Source organism: Carya illinoinensis, chromosome 5 (genome assembly GCF_018687715.1).
Source record: "Carya illinoinensis cultivar Pawnee chromosome 5, C.illinoinensisPawnee_v1, whole genome shotgun sequence".
NCBI lineage: Eukaryota > Viridiplantae > Streptophyta > Magnoliopsida > Fagales > Juglandaceae > Carya > Carya illinoinensis.
The window spans coordinates 38,595,699-38,612,711 of NC_056756.1; the positions used below are offsets into that span (position 1 = coordinate 38,595,699).

Genomic DNA, 17,013 nt, shown 5'->3' on the forward strand with positions numbered 1-17,013 from the left:
TTTATCTGGTAGTGTTTGGGTTTTACTTACCTGCGGTACCATTCGTGGTCCCGTAGCTTTTGGTGCAGGAGATGAGGTTGAGGAGGAAGAGGCTGAGCCCGAGGATGCGGCTCCGCCGGGTTGCTGATGTTATCTTTTTATTTGTTTAAAACTGTATTTGTGATATATGTAATATTTTATCTATGTATGTTTTAAACAGCTTGTACTACGTTAAGAAAAATTCTGGTACTTAGTTATGACTTTCTTATCCGCTGCGTGCCTCTCTGTACACAATTGCTGCCTTGCACACACTCGGCACCCGTCGATGGGATGGTGACCCGGGGTGTCACCATCCGGACGTCTCAATTTCCCCGTGTTCGGGCGTGGGGATTTTGGGGGCGTCACAGGTGGTATCAGAGCGGTTTGGCTCTGGGTAAAACCACATGTCCCGTAGGTAGTACCAGAATGTTTTTAAAGGTTGTGTTTCAAAAATTATGTTAAGTAAAGTTGTTATTTGATTTGTTTTATTTGTTTATGTTTGTTTGCTTGTTTTATTTAGTTATGTTTTGGCATGCGGGTTTCTTTTGTTTCTCGCTGCGTGGTGCTGTTTTGTTTTGTTGGTTTTATGATGGTTTTTGTTTGTTTTCTTAAAGGAGGGTCAAGGGTGGTGTTGTGACAGAATTATGGGGAGACCAGGTAGACCAAGGAAAAATACTCAGGAACCGCAAGACAATACATCCAGGGATGACTCCATAGCCGAAGCAATTCGGCAGATGACGGAGTTCATGCAACAGAATATTAGGCCACAACAGGCAGGGCCTTGGCCACCACAAGGACCTTGGCCACCACAAGGGGGTCCTTGGCCACCATCAGGAGGGCCTTATCCACCATCAGGAGGGCCCTATCCACCGTCAGGAGAGCCTTGTCCGCCACAGGGAATGTATTGGCCACAACCAGGAGGTCCCTGGCCATATCAGGGAGGGCCTTGGATGTATCAAGGAGGGTCCAGTAGCACGGTGCAAGCTGGGTGCACCTATGAGCGCTTCTTGGCGCATAGGACTCCACACTTCAATGGGAATGAGGATCCACTTCAGGCTGGGAAATGGATCAAAGATTTGGAGAAGACTTTTGAGGTGAGTGGGTGCACTGAAGCACAACAGGTACTCTATGCCAGCTACCTCTTACAAGGTATCGCTTCTGATTGGTGGGATACCAGGAGGGTGATGTTGGAAGCTGAACTGGGATCTTTCGCTGCGGTGACCTGGCAGCGTTTCAAGAAGGAATTCAATGACCGCTTCTTTCCCGCATCGGTAAGGAAGCAAAAGGCAAGAGAATTCTCTAATCTGGTCCAAGGGGGCGCAACAGTGGAACAATACGCCCGGAGGTTCATAGAACTGGAGCGGTTTGCTCCTCATCTTGTTGCCACAGAGGAGCTGCGAGCTGAGCGTTTTCAGGAGGGACTACGCCCTGATATACGCCGTTTGGTGGTCAGCCATCGGATATCCACTTTTCAGGAGTTAGTGGATGTGGCCACCCTTATAGAGCGGGAAAATAATCTGTGTATGGGATCCCCTTCAGGGCAAAAGAGGCGGAGTTTTTCTGGTGAAGGAAGCAGCTCGGGTTCGCCTCAGAAGTTTGTTCAGCGGACTGGAACCCGATCTCAAGCATCCTCCAGTGTTCGCATGGGAGGACGTATGCCTGTTTGTGGGGTTTGTAATAGAGCTCATGAGGGCGAGTGTCGCACGAGTAGCGGACCCCAGTGTTATCGGTGCGGTCAAGTGGGACATATAGTTCGGGATTGCCCCGTCAGAGCTCAAGGAAGCCGTGGAGGTAGACACGGTGGAAGAACCAACCCGAGACAAGCAGTGCAAGCCCGGGTTTATGCTGTCACGCCCGGAGAGGTGGACGATGAGGCACCAGCGACCCATGATGCGGGAGTAATCACAGGTATGGATTAATTTAATCTTTTAAGTTGGATTTATTTTTGGTATATTTGGTTTCTTCGTTGTTTTTTTTTGGATTTCATGGGTTGTGTGTTTGGTTCAGGAAGAGTCCGGTTGTATGAGTTTTATGCTTGTACTTTGTTTGATTCTGGTGCTTCACGATCGTTTGTGTCTTCCACATTTGCTCGGGTGTGTAACTTGGTCACGGAACCGTTGCCGAAGGCTATGGTAGTGGCGCTGCCCGACGGCGAGATGGTGTGGTGTTCCAAGGTTGCTTTGGGATGCCCGTTAAATTTTGAGGGAAGATTTTTGGATGCTGATCTGGTGGTATTCAAGCTGTTGGGTTTTGATATCATCCTCGGGATGGATTGGCTATACCGATATTCTGCGACTATTAATTGCAGAAGTCGGACAATTAGCTTTCAGCTTCCGGATGGTGATTGTCTGGAATTTGCGGGGAGTAGATTAAAAGAAAAGCCGATGATTATATCGGCGATACAGGCAAGAAGAGAGATTGCATGGGGAGCGGATGCATTCTTGGTTCAGATGGTGTCCACGCCGTCTGAGAAGAAGTCCTTGGCAGATATTCCAGTTGTGGAAGAGTTTCCCGATGTGTTTGTGGATGACTTGCCCGGACTGCCCCCCGTGCGAGAGATGGAGTTTGTTATAGACTTGGAACCTGGAGCGGCTCCTGTGCATAAGGCTCCTTACCGCATGGCACCAGCTGAATTGAAAGAGTTGAAGACTCAGTTGCAAGAATTAGTAGAGAAGGGGTTTATTCAGCCTAGTACGTTGCCGTGGGGTGCTCCAGTTTTATTTGTTAAAAAGAAAGATGGAACCCTTCGTATGTGCATTGACTATAGGGAGTTGAACAAGGTGACCATCAAAAATAAATACCCTCTCCCGCGGATTGATGACTTGTTTGACCAACTTCAAGGAGCAACAGTTGAGGTCCAAGACGATACCTTTAGTTAAAGTGGCTTGGGGAGATCCGTTAGCTCAAGACTTCTCTTGGGAGCGAGCAGCGGACATGAGGGAGCAATATCCATATTTGTTTGAATGATGAAGGTATGTAATTTTAATCTTGGTCTCAGTTGGTTCATGTGCGTTTGTGTGGCTTGGTTTAAGTTGATGGTGATCTTGCAATTTCGAGGACGAAATTGTTTTTAAGGAGGGGAGGATGTGATGACCCGCTTTTAAGTGTATTTTCGCTGAAATAATTGTTTTTATTTTAATTAATATATCAGATATTTTATTTTATTTTAATTGCGTTTTTAAAGTCGGTTTTTAATTTATTTTAATTTATTTGAGGTTGTGTTTTATTTCTTTTAGTTGTTTTTGTGGTTTTAATCTTTTTGGCGGTTTGTTTCTTTTCCCGGAGTGAGGACTGGACCTCATTTCTTTTCACATCTTTTTTTCTTTTTCTCTTTTTCCTTTTTTCTTTTCCCTTCTTTTCTTTTTTCTTCTTTTTCTTTTTTCTCTTTCTTTTCTCTCTCCTCTCTCCCGCTCGACCCGGATACCCCCCCCCCCGTGCTCTCTCTCTCTTCTCTCTCTCTCCCTACGCCGGCGTCACCTTCCCTAAGCCCTACCGCCGCCGTCCGGCCACCGTTCGGCCTCCCACCGGTCCCATTCTCTTCCTCTCCTTCCGGTCTACCTTCCCTCCAAAACCCACCCCCAACCGGCCGGCCGTTTGGCCGGAAAAAGCTTCCAAAGGGCGCACGGATTTTGCTCCGATCCGCCGCCGTCGCTCCACCTCCGGCCACCATTTCTTCACCACTTCATCACCGACTCCTTGCCGTCCTAACCCACCTATTTCCGGCCTCCAACGACCACCGGAACAGCTCCTACGAGCTTAGTTTCCGTTTTGGGTAATCCGGCCATTTCCGGCCATTCCGCCGCCACCCACGGCCGTCCGTCACTTCCAATAGCTTCACAACCACCTCTAGACCATTCCCTATCAATTTCGTGACCTAGTTTGTCCCCGTTCAAAAGTGGGTTTCTCGGACCCACGGCCACAGTGAATTTTCACTGTGACGTTGCTGTTTTTCCGCCGTTTGCAACGCCTCGTGTTTTCTAAAATTGCCGTATAGCGCTGTAAGTATTTTCCAAACCCTATTTTCAGATTTAAATATATATTGCTCATTCAATTTATTTATTATCTGTTGTTGGTTGTTGATTCCGGACTGAGTCCGAGGAGTTTCGGGGGTCGGATGGATGGAGGACGGAGTTGCTTGTTTATTTGATTTATGATTGTTGGATTATTTTATTGTGCATTGATTTGGCATTACATGGTGCATGCACGTGTGTGTGGGTTTATGAGAAAAGCCTGTGTTTTGGCGTGAGTGTGTTGCGGGTGCGTGGGTATCACGAGCCCAAGCCGGGATGGGTTATTATCTCGGTGGAGCTCCTCTGGTCACTCGGGAGCGGAATAAACTGAGTGATGTCCCCTGAGTTATCGAAAGCGATAATGGGGGCGGGACTAGGGGGTGCTTGGCTACGAACGCGCCGGGCGCGGAACCGGGCATCGGCCTACTCACCGACTCCGTGGCCCTTCGCTGGCGAGGGCTAGAGGATGCTTGGCTACGCACGCGCGGGGCGCGGAACTGGGCATCGCTCGTTGGGTGTCACATGCGTGGCGGTACTCTGCGGTGTGACACTGGAGCCAGGGTGTGCGGATGACCCCTAGGGGAGGTCATGGTGCATACGGTTAAAATTGGATAATGGTTTGAGATGTCAAATGTGTCTTTTGGCGTGCGTGGAAAACTTGTGTTTTACGGGTTTGTGCATTGGGCATGTTTCATGCATCTTGTTTGAGTTATATGTGTTTTTATCTGGTAGTGTTTGGGTTTTACTTACCTGCGGTACCATTCGTGGTCCCGTAGCTTTTGGTGCAGGAGATGAGGTTGAGGAGGAAGAGGCTGAGCCCGAGGATGCGGCTCCGCCGGGTTGCTGATGTTATCTTTTTATTTGTTTAAAACTGTATTTGTGATATATGTAATATTTTATCTATGTATGTTTTAAACAGCTTGTACTACGTTAAGAAAAATTCTGGTACTTAGTTATGACTTTCTTATCCGCTGCGTGCCTCTCTGTACACAATTGCTGCCTTGCACACACTCGGCACCCGTCGATGGGATGGTGACCCGGGGTGTCACCATCCGGACGTCTCAATTTCCCCGTGTTCGGGCGTGGGGATTTTGGGGGCGTCACAGTTCGTGCACATAAAATCTAACTCGATGAAAAGTTCCAACTCAACTCATTCAAATGAAAATTAAACGAACAAAGGCTTAACCACCTACGATTCGCTCAAAAACAGAAACCAATGTTTTGTATTCAATCACAATTAAAAATAGCAAAGTTGCAGCCCTCAAATTCTCTCTTCTCCATATTTTTTTCTATTATATTAAATTTTCTATCTTAGCATCAAAGCTTTTGGTTAACGCTAAACTCGACCATATGGACTTATTCTTTTAAAACCTTTGAGCTAGCTTTGCTTCCCAATAAATTTTCATTACCAGTCAACCATGTGTTCATCTCAAATCCATGCATTTGAAGTATCTTTATTAGCTGTGAGCTTTTTATATTAGGATTGTTTGAAACTCTAAACCTATTTTTAGCCTTTGATTTTCATCCTATAGTTGACTAAAACCACATGTAGCCTATTGTTGACTCATGCTTTCCCCTATTGCTTACCCTTTGTTAAATTTGGCCCATTATCAACCCATTGTTGGCCATAGCTTGAGATTTAATGTTCCAACTGCCAATCACTTAATCACCAAGGCCACTTTTATAATTTCATTGGTAATTAATCAACAAATATGAATGTTAAACTCAAATTTCAATTTTAAGATTTCAAAGTTTTTCACCTTGAGTTTGAGGGAAATGTTGAAGATAATATCAAATTAAGAATTTGATTTGATTTCATAATTATCAAATTTACCGACTTGATTTTCATAATTATTAAATCAAGATACTTGATTAACATATAAAAACATTTATCTTTGATATCAATGCCTTCTACACACTCCTCCATATCCCGATTATTAATTGGTTTGTTTCCTAACCAATTTTGAGTGCATATTAAGGTTTGCTCAGTCTCTTGCACCAATGTGCTTCTATATGGGTCCAATATATGTCCATCAGCGCTAAATGTGGACTTGGATATAAGAGTAGAAATAGGGATGACCAACACATTATATGCAATCTTTGCAATGATAGGACTCTTCTTACATCAAGGCAAAACCTCGAACTTGTATGTCTTTTGTTCAATCCCATTTGACAAATACCTATCGAGTTTTGAACCAAACACTGTACTATTTTCCTCCTCAAAGTATTTGTAACACCCCGCTTCCCTAGAGTTAACAGGGTCATTTCTAGAAAATCAAAGAGAGCTAGAGTGCTACTACTGAGCTTGACTTTAAACTTTTCTTTCTCATGAAGTGCTAAATACAAAATATAATAAATAAAATCATTATATTATTAAAAATACTAAAAATATAAAAGAGACTATGATTCATTAAAATTTCTCAAACTTGTACAATAAAAATCATAAATCAAAATAGTATATATGATCTAAGCCTCTGTCACATCTCTCTGGGCCAAGTCCTATCATGCAACTCCACCTTCTTAAATATTCTTGCCTTAGGTGGTTCTAAAAAAATAAAACAAACTAAAAAGTAGTTGAAAACTTAGTAAGAAACTCATCATAATGTAAATATAATAAACGTCAAGTTTTTCATAAAATATTTTAAGTTGAGAATTTTAAATCCTGCTATTTATGTATATGCTTATGACGTGATGGACCAACACATTTAACCCTGTGTGTGAGGTTGTACACTAGTCCCACATCTTGTGACTATAAGGGGAACCACTGATATGATTTGATAGTAATATATTGTTATGGAGCATGCTTGAGTCTGTTGCTTGCACATCTACCCTAATTGCATTGGTACCATGCACCTAAATGATCATCTGATTAATCTTAATTTGTATCTTATATTTGTCTTGTGACAGCTTACTTGTCTTATGTAACGTGAGATGCATGATATACATAATACATAAATAAATATAAAATGTTGAATTAAACATGATCATTAATTATGATATATGACTTGCTTGCAAATATCATGATATGTGTGGTACATAAACATTGGCTTTCAAAAAAATTGGCTTTAACAATAATATATCTAACTAGATAACATGTGCTAATCCTAATTTTATGATCAAGTTATTTACCTCGTAGTGCTAATCTAATATTTCCAAGACATAAATGTTCACCTACAAAAATAGACTTGTAACTCACATCAATTTCTAATTAAGTACATACTTTGTAATTAAAACCTAAAATACTAAATTAACTAATATTTACTAAAACTCTAAAATTCGTATAACCCTATAATAATCTAACCTTTCATAGACTTGAATTCTCACAAATCGATGTTTTCCATTAAACCCATACTACATCAATGCAAACCCATAAAACTGCATAGCTCGTGATACAATACCAGCCCGTAACTGAGTGTATGTGTGTGTGTGTGTGTGTGCGAGAGAGAGAGAGAGAGAGAGAGAGGGAGAGAAAATGTGAGAGGTGTTATGAGAGGAAGATTTGACTTATCTTCAAATCTCACCTCGCATTGCGGGTCCTCTGCAAGCAATGGTACTCGTTGGCTTGCAGTCCAAAATGCCACCACGTAGAACTCTACTGTGCACTAGCCGACTACAACAATGAGAGGAAACCTTCCATGGAAGCTCAATTTGCTGCTGAAGCCACTCTTCAAAAGGATCATATAATCTTTGATGGAGAACAATATAAAAGTTTCAAGGATTTGTAAGTTTTGATCTATAAGAATTTTTCTTTTAAGTTGCTCAATGAATTGCCACCCTTTTGGCCCTTTGACAGGGGAAGAGAAAAAGAAATGGCCCTGAAATTCCTCCTCTTCTACCACTCATCGTGCTATACTTTTGCTCTTCCGTGATCGTGGCTCACAAGGATGAAGACCCAACAAACAAAATCTTGTGGGATTTCTTTGTCTCTCTCATTCCCACTATCTGCAAAAGGTATGTTCAAGTACCCCTAAAAATCAGTCTGTACATTAGAACCATTAGTAGCAGCTACTTTCAAAATTCCAGTGGTGGTGTTGATGGTGGGGTAGAGAAAAAAGATGTGATAACCTGTGTGAAGTAGAGAAGGTTAGGGCAGGAAACCAAGGTAAGAGTCGAGGTGAAGAAAAATGGGATCAAATGATAAGCGTCGATGTTCTAATCCAAGATTGTGGCTACTTGGAGTTAATTTAACTTTCTTGAGAGATGGGAGCCTCGAGCGAAAAAGCAATGCCATGCATCCCAATATTTCTTCTAAGGATTGGTTGGAGATTGATTTCGGTATTGCAGAAGGAGTTGAATTTATTGCCATATCATTTTTCAAGTCCGTCGAAGTGATTGAGCATCTTAAAAGCGATCTTGCAACATGGGATCACAATGGTTGCATTGTTATTATTACAAAGATAGAGAGTATTGACTCACTAAAGAACTTGGAAGAGATCCTTCACGCATCAGAGGGAGTTGTGGTAGCAAGAGGAGACCTGGGTGCTTTGAACGAGTCCCATCAACCCAACAAAAAATTCTTCAGCCATGCAAGCATTTAAATAGGCTTGTCACTGTTGCCTCCCAACTATTTGAATCTATGATTGAATACCCCAAACCCACCATTGCATAAGTGGCTGATGGTTTTGAAGATGCCAAACAACTATCACCCAGTGAGCTAAAAAGGTGACAAATAGAATTAAAAGACCTGATGGAGAATTTAAGAATGCCGGATGCACAATGGAAGCAAACTGTGATAGACGACCTAAATAATTCCTCTCTATTTTTGGAAGATTGGAATTTGCTCTAAAGAAGTTTCTAATACTTGCTGTTGAGCTAATTGATAATGCAAATAATTTGAAGAAACTTGGTGGTCGTGATGGGGTTATTCAAGAGTTTAATCACAATGACACCAATATAAGGAGACTTGCTACGTGGGGTCTTGGGAAAGCCAGTAAGAATAATGCGGTTGTTCAGAAGCAGGTCTGGAACTTGGGGCACTGGCAATGCTAATGAAGAGGGTAGAAGCTAGTTCGTCAGAAGAGTCCATCAAAGCATTATATGCTGGATATATGATGTCCCTGACATTTTGAGTAATTCAAGCATTGATATCAAAATGCACATGAAAGCTATCCTTCTTGTGGGTGATCAGAAAGAATATCACTTAGAAAATGTGGTTAAAGCTGAGTTTTCATTTTTCAGCTATCAATTTTTCTTGGAATCTGTAGTTTACTTAATGGCCTAGGATGATCTTGATCTAAATGAGGAGGCACTTGTTGCAACTAAGAATATTCGACAACTCAGGGTGGTTGAACCCCTAGTTTTAAAGGACTTTTGTGGTTCATGTGGGGCACTCGAGAGAATGAGTCTGCAACACCCAAACGTTAAGGGCAGAGGAAGAGATTGAGGAGTATGCCATGAGTCAACCATCGTAGCACCTAGAGAAGGCATTATCTATGCTAGGATAAGAAAAATCTTCATTTTTAACCCTGGAGGTGGGACAACCATGGGCAATGATACCGCACCTTGTGAAAAAGGTGCTTTTATGGGGGAGGGTTTGTCACTGTTCAAAGAACAAATCACTGGGCCTCAGCCGACTGGGTTTGAGTCATATGTTGTTGACCATGAGCCCATTTAAATTCATTAGTCTTTCTTTTTATTTCAGTCCAATATGTCATCTGGACTATAAGATAACAAGTTATGGGCCTAGACCTTTAGTTTTATTTCCTTTGTATGCTTTTAATTTTGTTAGCCTGGGCCCATATAGGGGCCATCTTGTTTATATACGAGCCAAGGGAACATTATGTTCATCATTCATAAACTAATAGAAACTTTTCTTTATGCCTTCTTCTTCTTCCTTTTGAATTTTTTGGAGGTTTTCTCACCCTTGAAGTGAGATATTTTGTTTTATTTATTATCTTTTATTTATTATCAATCTTTTAGGAGTGTTACAGCATGCAACATAACATGGGTTAGCTAAGAATAAAATAAAATAACATAAAAAAGAGATTCTTTTGGTAAGTTTTCAAAGAAAAAGCAGCATCTTTATTTTTTCTTGCTTTTCAAAGGAGATGCATGCTAGAACGAATGGACGAAGGGAATAAAATTATAAAATTCCTCTCTTTCTCTCCTTGCTCTGCACAAACCTCAAACCCTCCCTCTTCATTTCTCCTTTGCTCTTTTTGAACTCAAGTTCTCTCCCCTCTCTTCTCTTCGTCACCCCGCAGCAACTGCTACAACATGGAGATTAGTATCTATTATCATCGTCTTCTTTAAATACTTCATCTTTTTCGTTTGCACCCTCTGGTTCTTCTTGCTTTGCTTCACATCCCCTATTTTCTACTCAGCAGTTGTGAATTTTTTTGGTGTGGTTGTTGCAGTGACGGACCATTGCAACGAGCACCACTTGTTACTGCTAAAATTGAGAAATCGGACTGAACATGATCGAAATCGGTAAAACCAAAAGTATAAGTTTAGAAGGATAATCGGTCCTAGATCGGTTCTTAAAAATATAAAACCGGTATAACTGGTCCGAACCGGATCGGTTACACCCATAATCAAGCTGCAATTCTTACTCAGCAAAAATAAAAATTAAATAATCCACAATTCTTGGAAAAATCATTATTAATAAATGTTTTTTTTGGAAGAACGGGTTGCGAGTATTTTGGTTCAACAAGAAAATACACAATATCCCAAATTGCATATGTTGGGTTCTTGCGGTAAAATGGTGGTTTGCCCTCCAAAAAGCAGGACTGTAAACACTTGTGTGTGTAAGACAATGCATACAAAAAAAAAACAATTGAACACAAATATTTTAGTATATGGTTGTTGGTTAAAGTATTCCTCTTGGAGAAGAAACTGTGTGGCTGGGTTGCCTTTTCTATATGTCTTGGGAGGAGAAAATGTTAATTGTTAGTGATTTGACTTACAACATCACACACATCATAGATCATCTCTTTGAAGGTGAAGGACATTTGGGTATAATGATTTCTATTTAGTTTAACACCAAGACTAATAATCAGTTAATTTCAACCCTGAGTCTTACTTTGCATTGAGATATGTATTAGGTGGCTCTTTCAATGATGTATAGCACATTAGAATAACGTTTCTGAAAGCATAGTGTCATCACACCATCCCAACTCATGTACAACTATTTATTTCTTTCGGCTTCCTTTACTCCTATTCTTCTTCTTGGACTTGTTGCTGCCCTTGCCCTTGTTTTGTGTTTCCTTGCTACTTTGGCTATAGGCTCCAGACACCGCAGCAACTTCTGAAGCATATGACTTACCCTTATCAACACTATTGCCTTCCTTAGCCTCACTATTACTGTCCATCTCATTGTACCGGTTCACTGATGTATTGTCGATTTCTGATGTTTCTACCGGATGTATTGTGGTGAGTTGCAAGAAAAGCTTATTCAAGAAAGGTTCGACATGTTGTCTTCTTGACTGTAATCTCTTGGAAAGTTCGCCAATCGTTGACATATTGTTCCCAGGTTGCAGTTCCCTGATAAAGGTAATGTAGAAGAAGAAAGGGGAGGGGGGAGGGGAGCAAGTCAGCAAGGCATGGCATGTATAACTCAATAAAGCATTTGAGAATTTCGCCATAAGATCAAAGAAAACGATCCCTTTGAATAAAGCATAAGAAGGCAAGGCATGTCTAATTCATTATACGTTTACCTTGCATCCAATGAAACAGAAAGTAGATTCAGTTCCTCAAGCATGCCAGTTAAGTTTTCATTTACATGGTAAATATTCATCTGACAGCATTCACGCGCAAGAATACTACTTAAAATGCGAATACATTCCACCACGTTTGCCTAAATTTTTCATGAGGAAAAAGAAAATTCAGTATGGTGCTCATCGGCATATGCTTTCTACCAAAGTTTAAATACAATGTAAAAAAGCGTTACCTTCATTGCTTGGTCATTTTCCAACATGCACCTTGGATCTCCACCAATCTCCAGTGGCTTCAAAGTTTCGAATCTATCCCAAAAGTAACTATAATCAATTGGTAGCTTGAATCCAATTTGGTTATACAAATCACCCTCGTATGCCAAGTTTGAAGGTGCGAGCTTATAATCCCTGTGGTCATAACTGTCTGACGAAAGAACTTCACCACAAGCATTAGTTGCACCCACTTCAATATCTCCAATTTGACCAAGCTCATCAAAGCAACCCAGACGCTTCAAAAACTCACGCATCAATTCTATGGAATGAAAACCTTTAACAAACCTCATCATAGATCTGTGATCTTTAAGCTCATAATAATGAAGAGCACAACCCTCTAGAAACTCATGTTCCATTTTTTCTGTTACTTTTCCTCTTCTAATCACGCCAGAGCCGATAGTTGCATTTTGTTTCCAATACTGAATGTACTCCAAACCCTTGTCAAATAATTTTCCCTTTGAGCAAACTTTTAAACATTCTGGAAAAAAATAGCCCCTAGCATAAACATCAGCCGCAAGTTCATAACATCTCGCAAGTGAAAAGCATTCCCCAGCCTTTTCCAGCTCTGACTCCCCACATTTTTCTAAATAAAGCCTACCTGAAAGAGTAAGAATTTTGCCAAGTCAAAAATAAAAAATCTCATTAAAACCAAACTACTCTCAAGTAATTTTTAGTGCTCAAGTTAATGTTTCAAATTTCATCATGTGTAGAAATTTATGGCCAAAAATTCAAAAATTAAATAAAAAGAATTCCAACCTGTACATGACTGGGTTTATGATACAAGAACTTATATCAACAATTCCACGAAGAATACAGTTTTAATGGAAAAGATGACAAAGTAAACAGTAAAAAGAAATATTTGTAAAGCACATTTTGGCCTATAACATTCTCGTCCCTCAAATCTTTTAAAGTGGCCACTACCCAATGTTGATTCCACCAAAGTGGGGTGGTCCTTAGAGTAGTTTGGATACGGTTCTACTTTCAATATATTTTCACAAAGGGTTGGCCCCTCTTCGAACTCAAATGTGCATTGGCATTTGACAGTTTGAGACTTTACCATTCCACTAGACAATGACTTCACTCGGAATTATTTCTATAATGTCAAAAGCTTCCAATACCAGAAAAGGTTCTAATTCAACTGTAAGACATATTGAGATTTTAAGATGCATCATACATTGCAAAAATATTTAACACCAAAGCTAAAACCCAAACACCACAAGCACATTGTAGGTTATATTTGATGACTTTCATAAAATCCAATGTATACCTGCTCTTTCATACTCCCCCAACTCAAAAAAACAACGGGCAGCGAAATCACCCTTGCCTATTGCTTCAAATATATCAGCAGCTTCCCTGAGTATAACATTTGCTGCTTCAGGATTCGAATGCCGCATTTGATCAGCAGTGGCTCTAAGGCCAGCAGCCTTAGATCTTCTTTCCCAATATGTATCTCTGGCTCTTTCAAAGCACACCGTTGCTATTTCATAGTTACAATCATGATATAACTGTACATATAAAAGAATTAGATATGCATAGAGAGGTAATTGTATTTGTAGAAAGGAAAAAAAATAAGGTGTCAATAGATTCATCATGCCATCATTCACAAGTATTACAATTGCAAGATAAAAGTAATAATTTCCGTAGCAAAATTCAATAACAAGGACCCGTATCATCTTCATCATTGTCTAGCTATTAATTTGGGTAACAATTGAAGCCTATGATACTACCACAAATGAATATTCTTATCATTCCTTCACCATGATATTCTCCATGCAATAACCTAAGGTTTTCTAGTTACAATCGAAGTAGAAGAACTTTAAATAATAGAGGGCCAAAAACAATGACATAATATAAAATACTGGTAGGAGTAGTAGAGTTAGTTTGGGAAAACATTATGTCTATGAAACTATAAAAATAAACAATCTGATAGTTCCTTCACCATGATTTTTCCTATGAAATAACCTCAGGTTTTTGAGTCACAATAGAAGCAAAATCTAGTCATAAATAGTTGAGTGATAACCTTCATGCCCTTTGACCTCCACTCCTCTGAACTGCTAGCAACTTGCATTGCCTGAACAAGTGAGTCATCCAGTTGTCTGACTTGGACAAGACACTTTTTCTTCCAATAGTCAAACATAGGTTTGCAAAACTCTTCTGTATTCTCACAAATCCACAATCTCTGCCTTGTACGTGTGATAGCTACATAAAGTTGCTTTAGTTCTGAGCACAAGTCATTGTGTTTAGTGGAAAAGGTGCTACGTGAAGTTGAGTCGAACAAATCGTATTCCTTCATATATTCAGATATTACCCTCCATTTATTTTTCAAAGGTGATGAGCCAAAAAAGTTGTACAACAAAACATCCTGCGTAAGGAAAACATAAGAATCACCAAAAACTAGGAAAATATGGCTCAATAAATTACTATTTAAGAAAATGGGGACTGTGGCTTAAACATGTCATGCAACAATTTTTAATATGTAGACATAATGCACAAAAATATGCATTTTAAGATTTTGAACCTATTTAGATGTTGAGATGAACTAATCTTATCACATCTCTTCTTATCCAAATACCACTTAAATACAAATACTTTTTAATTCCAAATTTTCAATTTTTTTTATCTAATAATTACCTAATCATTACATCTTCCCCAAACTTTCAAACAAAACACAAAAACAAATTTAACTTTTTCAAATCTTAAAATAAAAATAATATTAGAAATTATATCCTAACAATATTTTAACTTCATAATAATGGTATTCAAATTTTTCTCTCTCATTTCTCAAAATTTCATAAAACATCTTAACTTAAACTATTTCACTATATTCACAGATTTTTTATCTCATTTCATCTCAACATCCAAACGAGGTCTCTATCTTGCACAAGACCTAAAATAAAAATCCCATCAGACATCGTGGGAACAACAATTTACTTCAATTAGGATATGTTGTTAATCCCTATTTTACACCCTCAAATGAAAACCCGACATCTCAACTTTCTATTGAATGATAAAAAAAACACACATTCACACTAGATTGTACATATTAAAAATTAAAATATTTAAGAAATATTGAGGAAAAAAACACATACGATGATCTCTGTCGCTAGACAGTGGCCACCACACTTGAGGCACATTCAAATTGATGGTGATTACTCCGACTGTCTCTTGGGGCGGCGGCGGCGGCTGCTACCCCAAGTATGACCAGGGTTGGTCTTAAATTTACTTAGGGTTAGAGATTTTAGGGCTTATGATTTATATTTGAGTTTTGCTACATACAAGCACAGTCGCGTACTAATCTGTGTACCAACACTGATTTATTCATACTTAAAATTTAAATTAACACTGTTTTCAATAAAATCTACTTTTTGACCAATCACATCACATTGGTGCACAGATTAGTGCACAATTGTGCTTGCAACTATACTTTTCCTTTATATTTTAGTGTTTTACTTTATAATCATGTGTGATGCATATTTTTTTAAAAAACTTGTGCTTTCTGTATTGAGGCATCTTATAATTGAAGGGTGTAAAACTCATTTTTATACCACTTCCTAACCAAAGATGAGATCTAGGAACAATCCTATGACATGGTGTGATGATGAACTTGAACATATTAAAAAGGTTAATTTTTTTCATTGAGAATTCAATAATAAACTAGGCTAATCAACTCAATGTAAACCAATAAATCAAATAAATAAACATGCACAATAATCACCTGAAACTCAAGACCCTTACACTCCACAATAGTTAGAACAAGAGCTTGCTTCCCAACATATTTGGAAACTTCCTTTTGAGCAAAATCGTCCCGTACCAATATTACCTGCTCTGCACCAAAGCCAACAATACTTGCTTCACTATTTCCATTATTTCCAAAAATAGTGATGATTGCATTTTCATTGCTCCCTGATTCAAGCAAAATCGGAGCTTCTCCATACACAAGACTATTCTCAGGCTCCAAAACATCAATCGATTGAGGAAAAAAATGATATAGAAGTTCAATAACACTATGTGATAGCTTGAGAACCCCATCATGAGTACGGAAGTTCTGGCTCAGATGGAAACTATCTGACATTATTCCCTTTTCTTCTCTTTTATTACGTCCACTGCTTTTTAATTCTAGTAGAAACTTCTTGTAAAATAGAGATCTTATATCCTGGAACCTAAAATCAATTCCCCTCGCAATAGTTTGTGCTGTATCACCAGAGAAAACAAAACCTTCTTCAACATTTTTGCAGATATATTTGAATAACGCAATTTGGCTCAATGTAAGATCCTGAACCTCATCTATGTATACAAAATCAATTTTATCACCAGCGTAGCTTCCAATTCTCAGACGACGATGTAGATCTATCACAAGATCAGCCAGATCAAACTCACCATTTTCCATCTTCATCTTTTCATAATTTTGAAAGAGCTCATAGATTATTTCTCTCTCTTGTCTACTTAAATTGGAAACACGGTTATTTGATAGTAAAAGATAGTCGTCACGACTGAGCTTACCATCACCTTCCTCTACAGCTTGTGGGCCACCTTTTATATGAGAAATAATCTCTGTGAAAACTCTGGAAGAGTCAAGCTTTGTAATTAGCTTGGCATTGAAATGGGGCCAGTATGATAAACTAAACCTCTCATAATTAACTTCCTTCAACTTTATAAAGGTCTCTAAGGCAACTGACCTACCACCAACTCGACCAGGATCAAGTTGTCTCACTTCATGGAATCTTTCAAAGTAGGAATTGTCCACAGTTCCATCAAGCATCATTAGAAATTTATGAAATGTTATCACAAGAGGATAGGACATTGTAGGAACACCAACAAAAGAATTTGGGATGTCCTTGAATTGAACTGCATCGTCAAAATCATCAATATCATTTGAACTGGTACCTTTAGAGCAATCACCATCACAAACAGAGCTACAAAAAAAAAAAAGAAAAAAAACAGGTCATAAAAGGCTCATAGTGAAATCCTCCAACAACTTTATTGCAAAAAACAAATTGTGCTTATCCACATGATGTTTTGTTGTAAAACAAGATGAATTTTTCAGCCAGACACTAAATATT

General features: G+C 39.2%; 1 protein-coding gene across 5 annotated transcripts in view; it reads right to left on the reverse strand.

The window, feature by feature from the left end:
• LOC122311308 overlaps nucleotides 1-17,013 on the reverse strand; it is a 49,282-nt gene that overhangs the window by 25,978 nt on the left and 6,291 nt on the right. For 2 of the 5 annotated variants that reach the window (XM_043125823.1, XM_043125820.1), the window contains 3 exons: nucleotides 15,669-16,866; nucleotides 13,974-14,315; nucleotides 13,221-13,458 (listed from right to left, as the gene is read on the reverse strand). In XM_043125823.1, the coding sequence (XP_042981757.1) occupies nucleotides 13,221-13,458; nucleotides 13,974-14,315; nucleotides 15,669-16,866 (1,778 nt within the window). Of the gene's footprint in view, nucleotides 1-11,026; nucleotides 11,511-11,916; nucleotides 12,552-13,220; nucleotides 13,459-13,973; nucleotides 14,316-15,668; nucleotides 16,867-17,013 lie in introns of those variants that run through there. The other 3 variants (XM_043125826.1, XM_043125824.1, XM_043125822.1) reach the window with 3 other exon arrangements.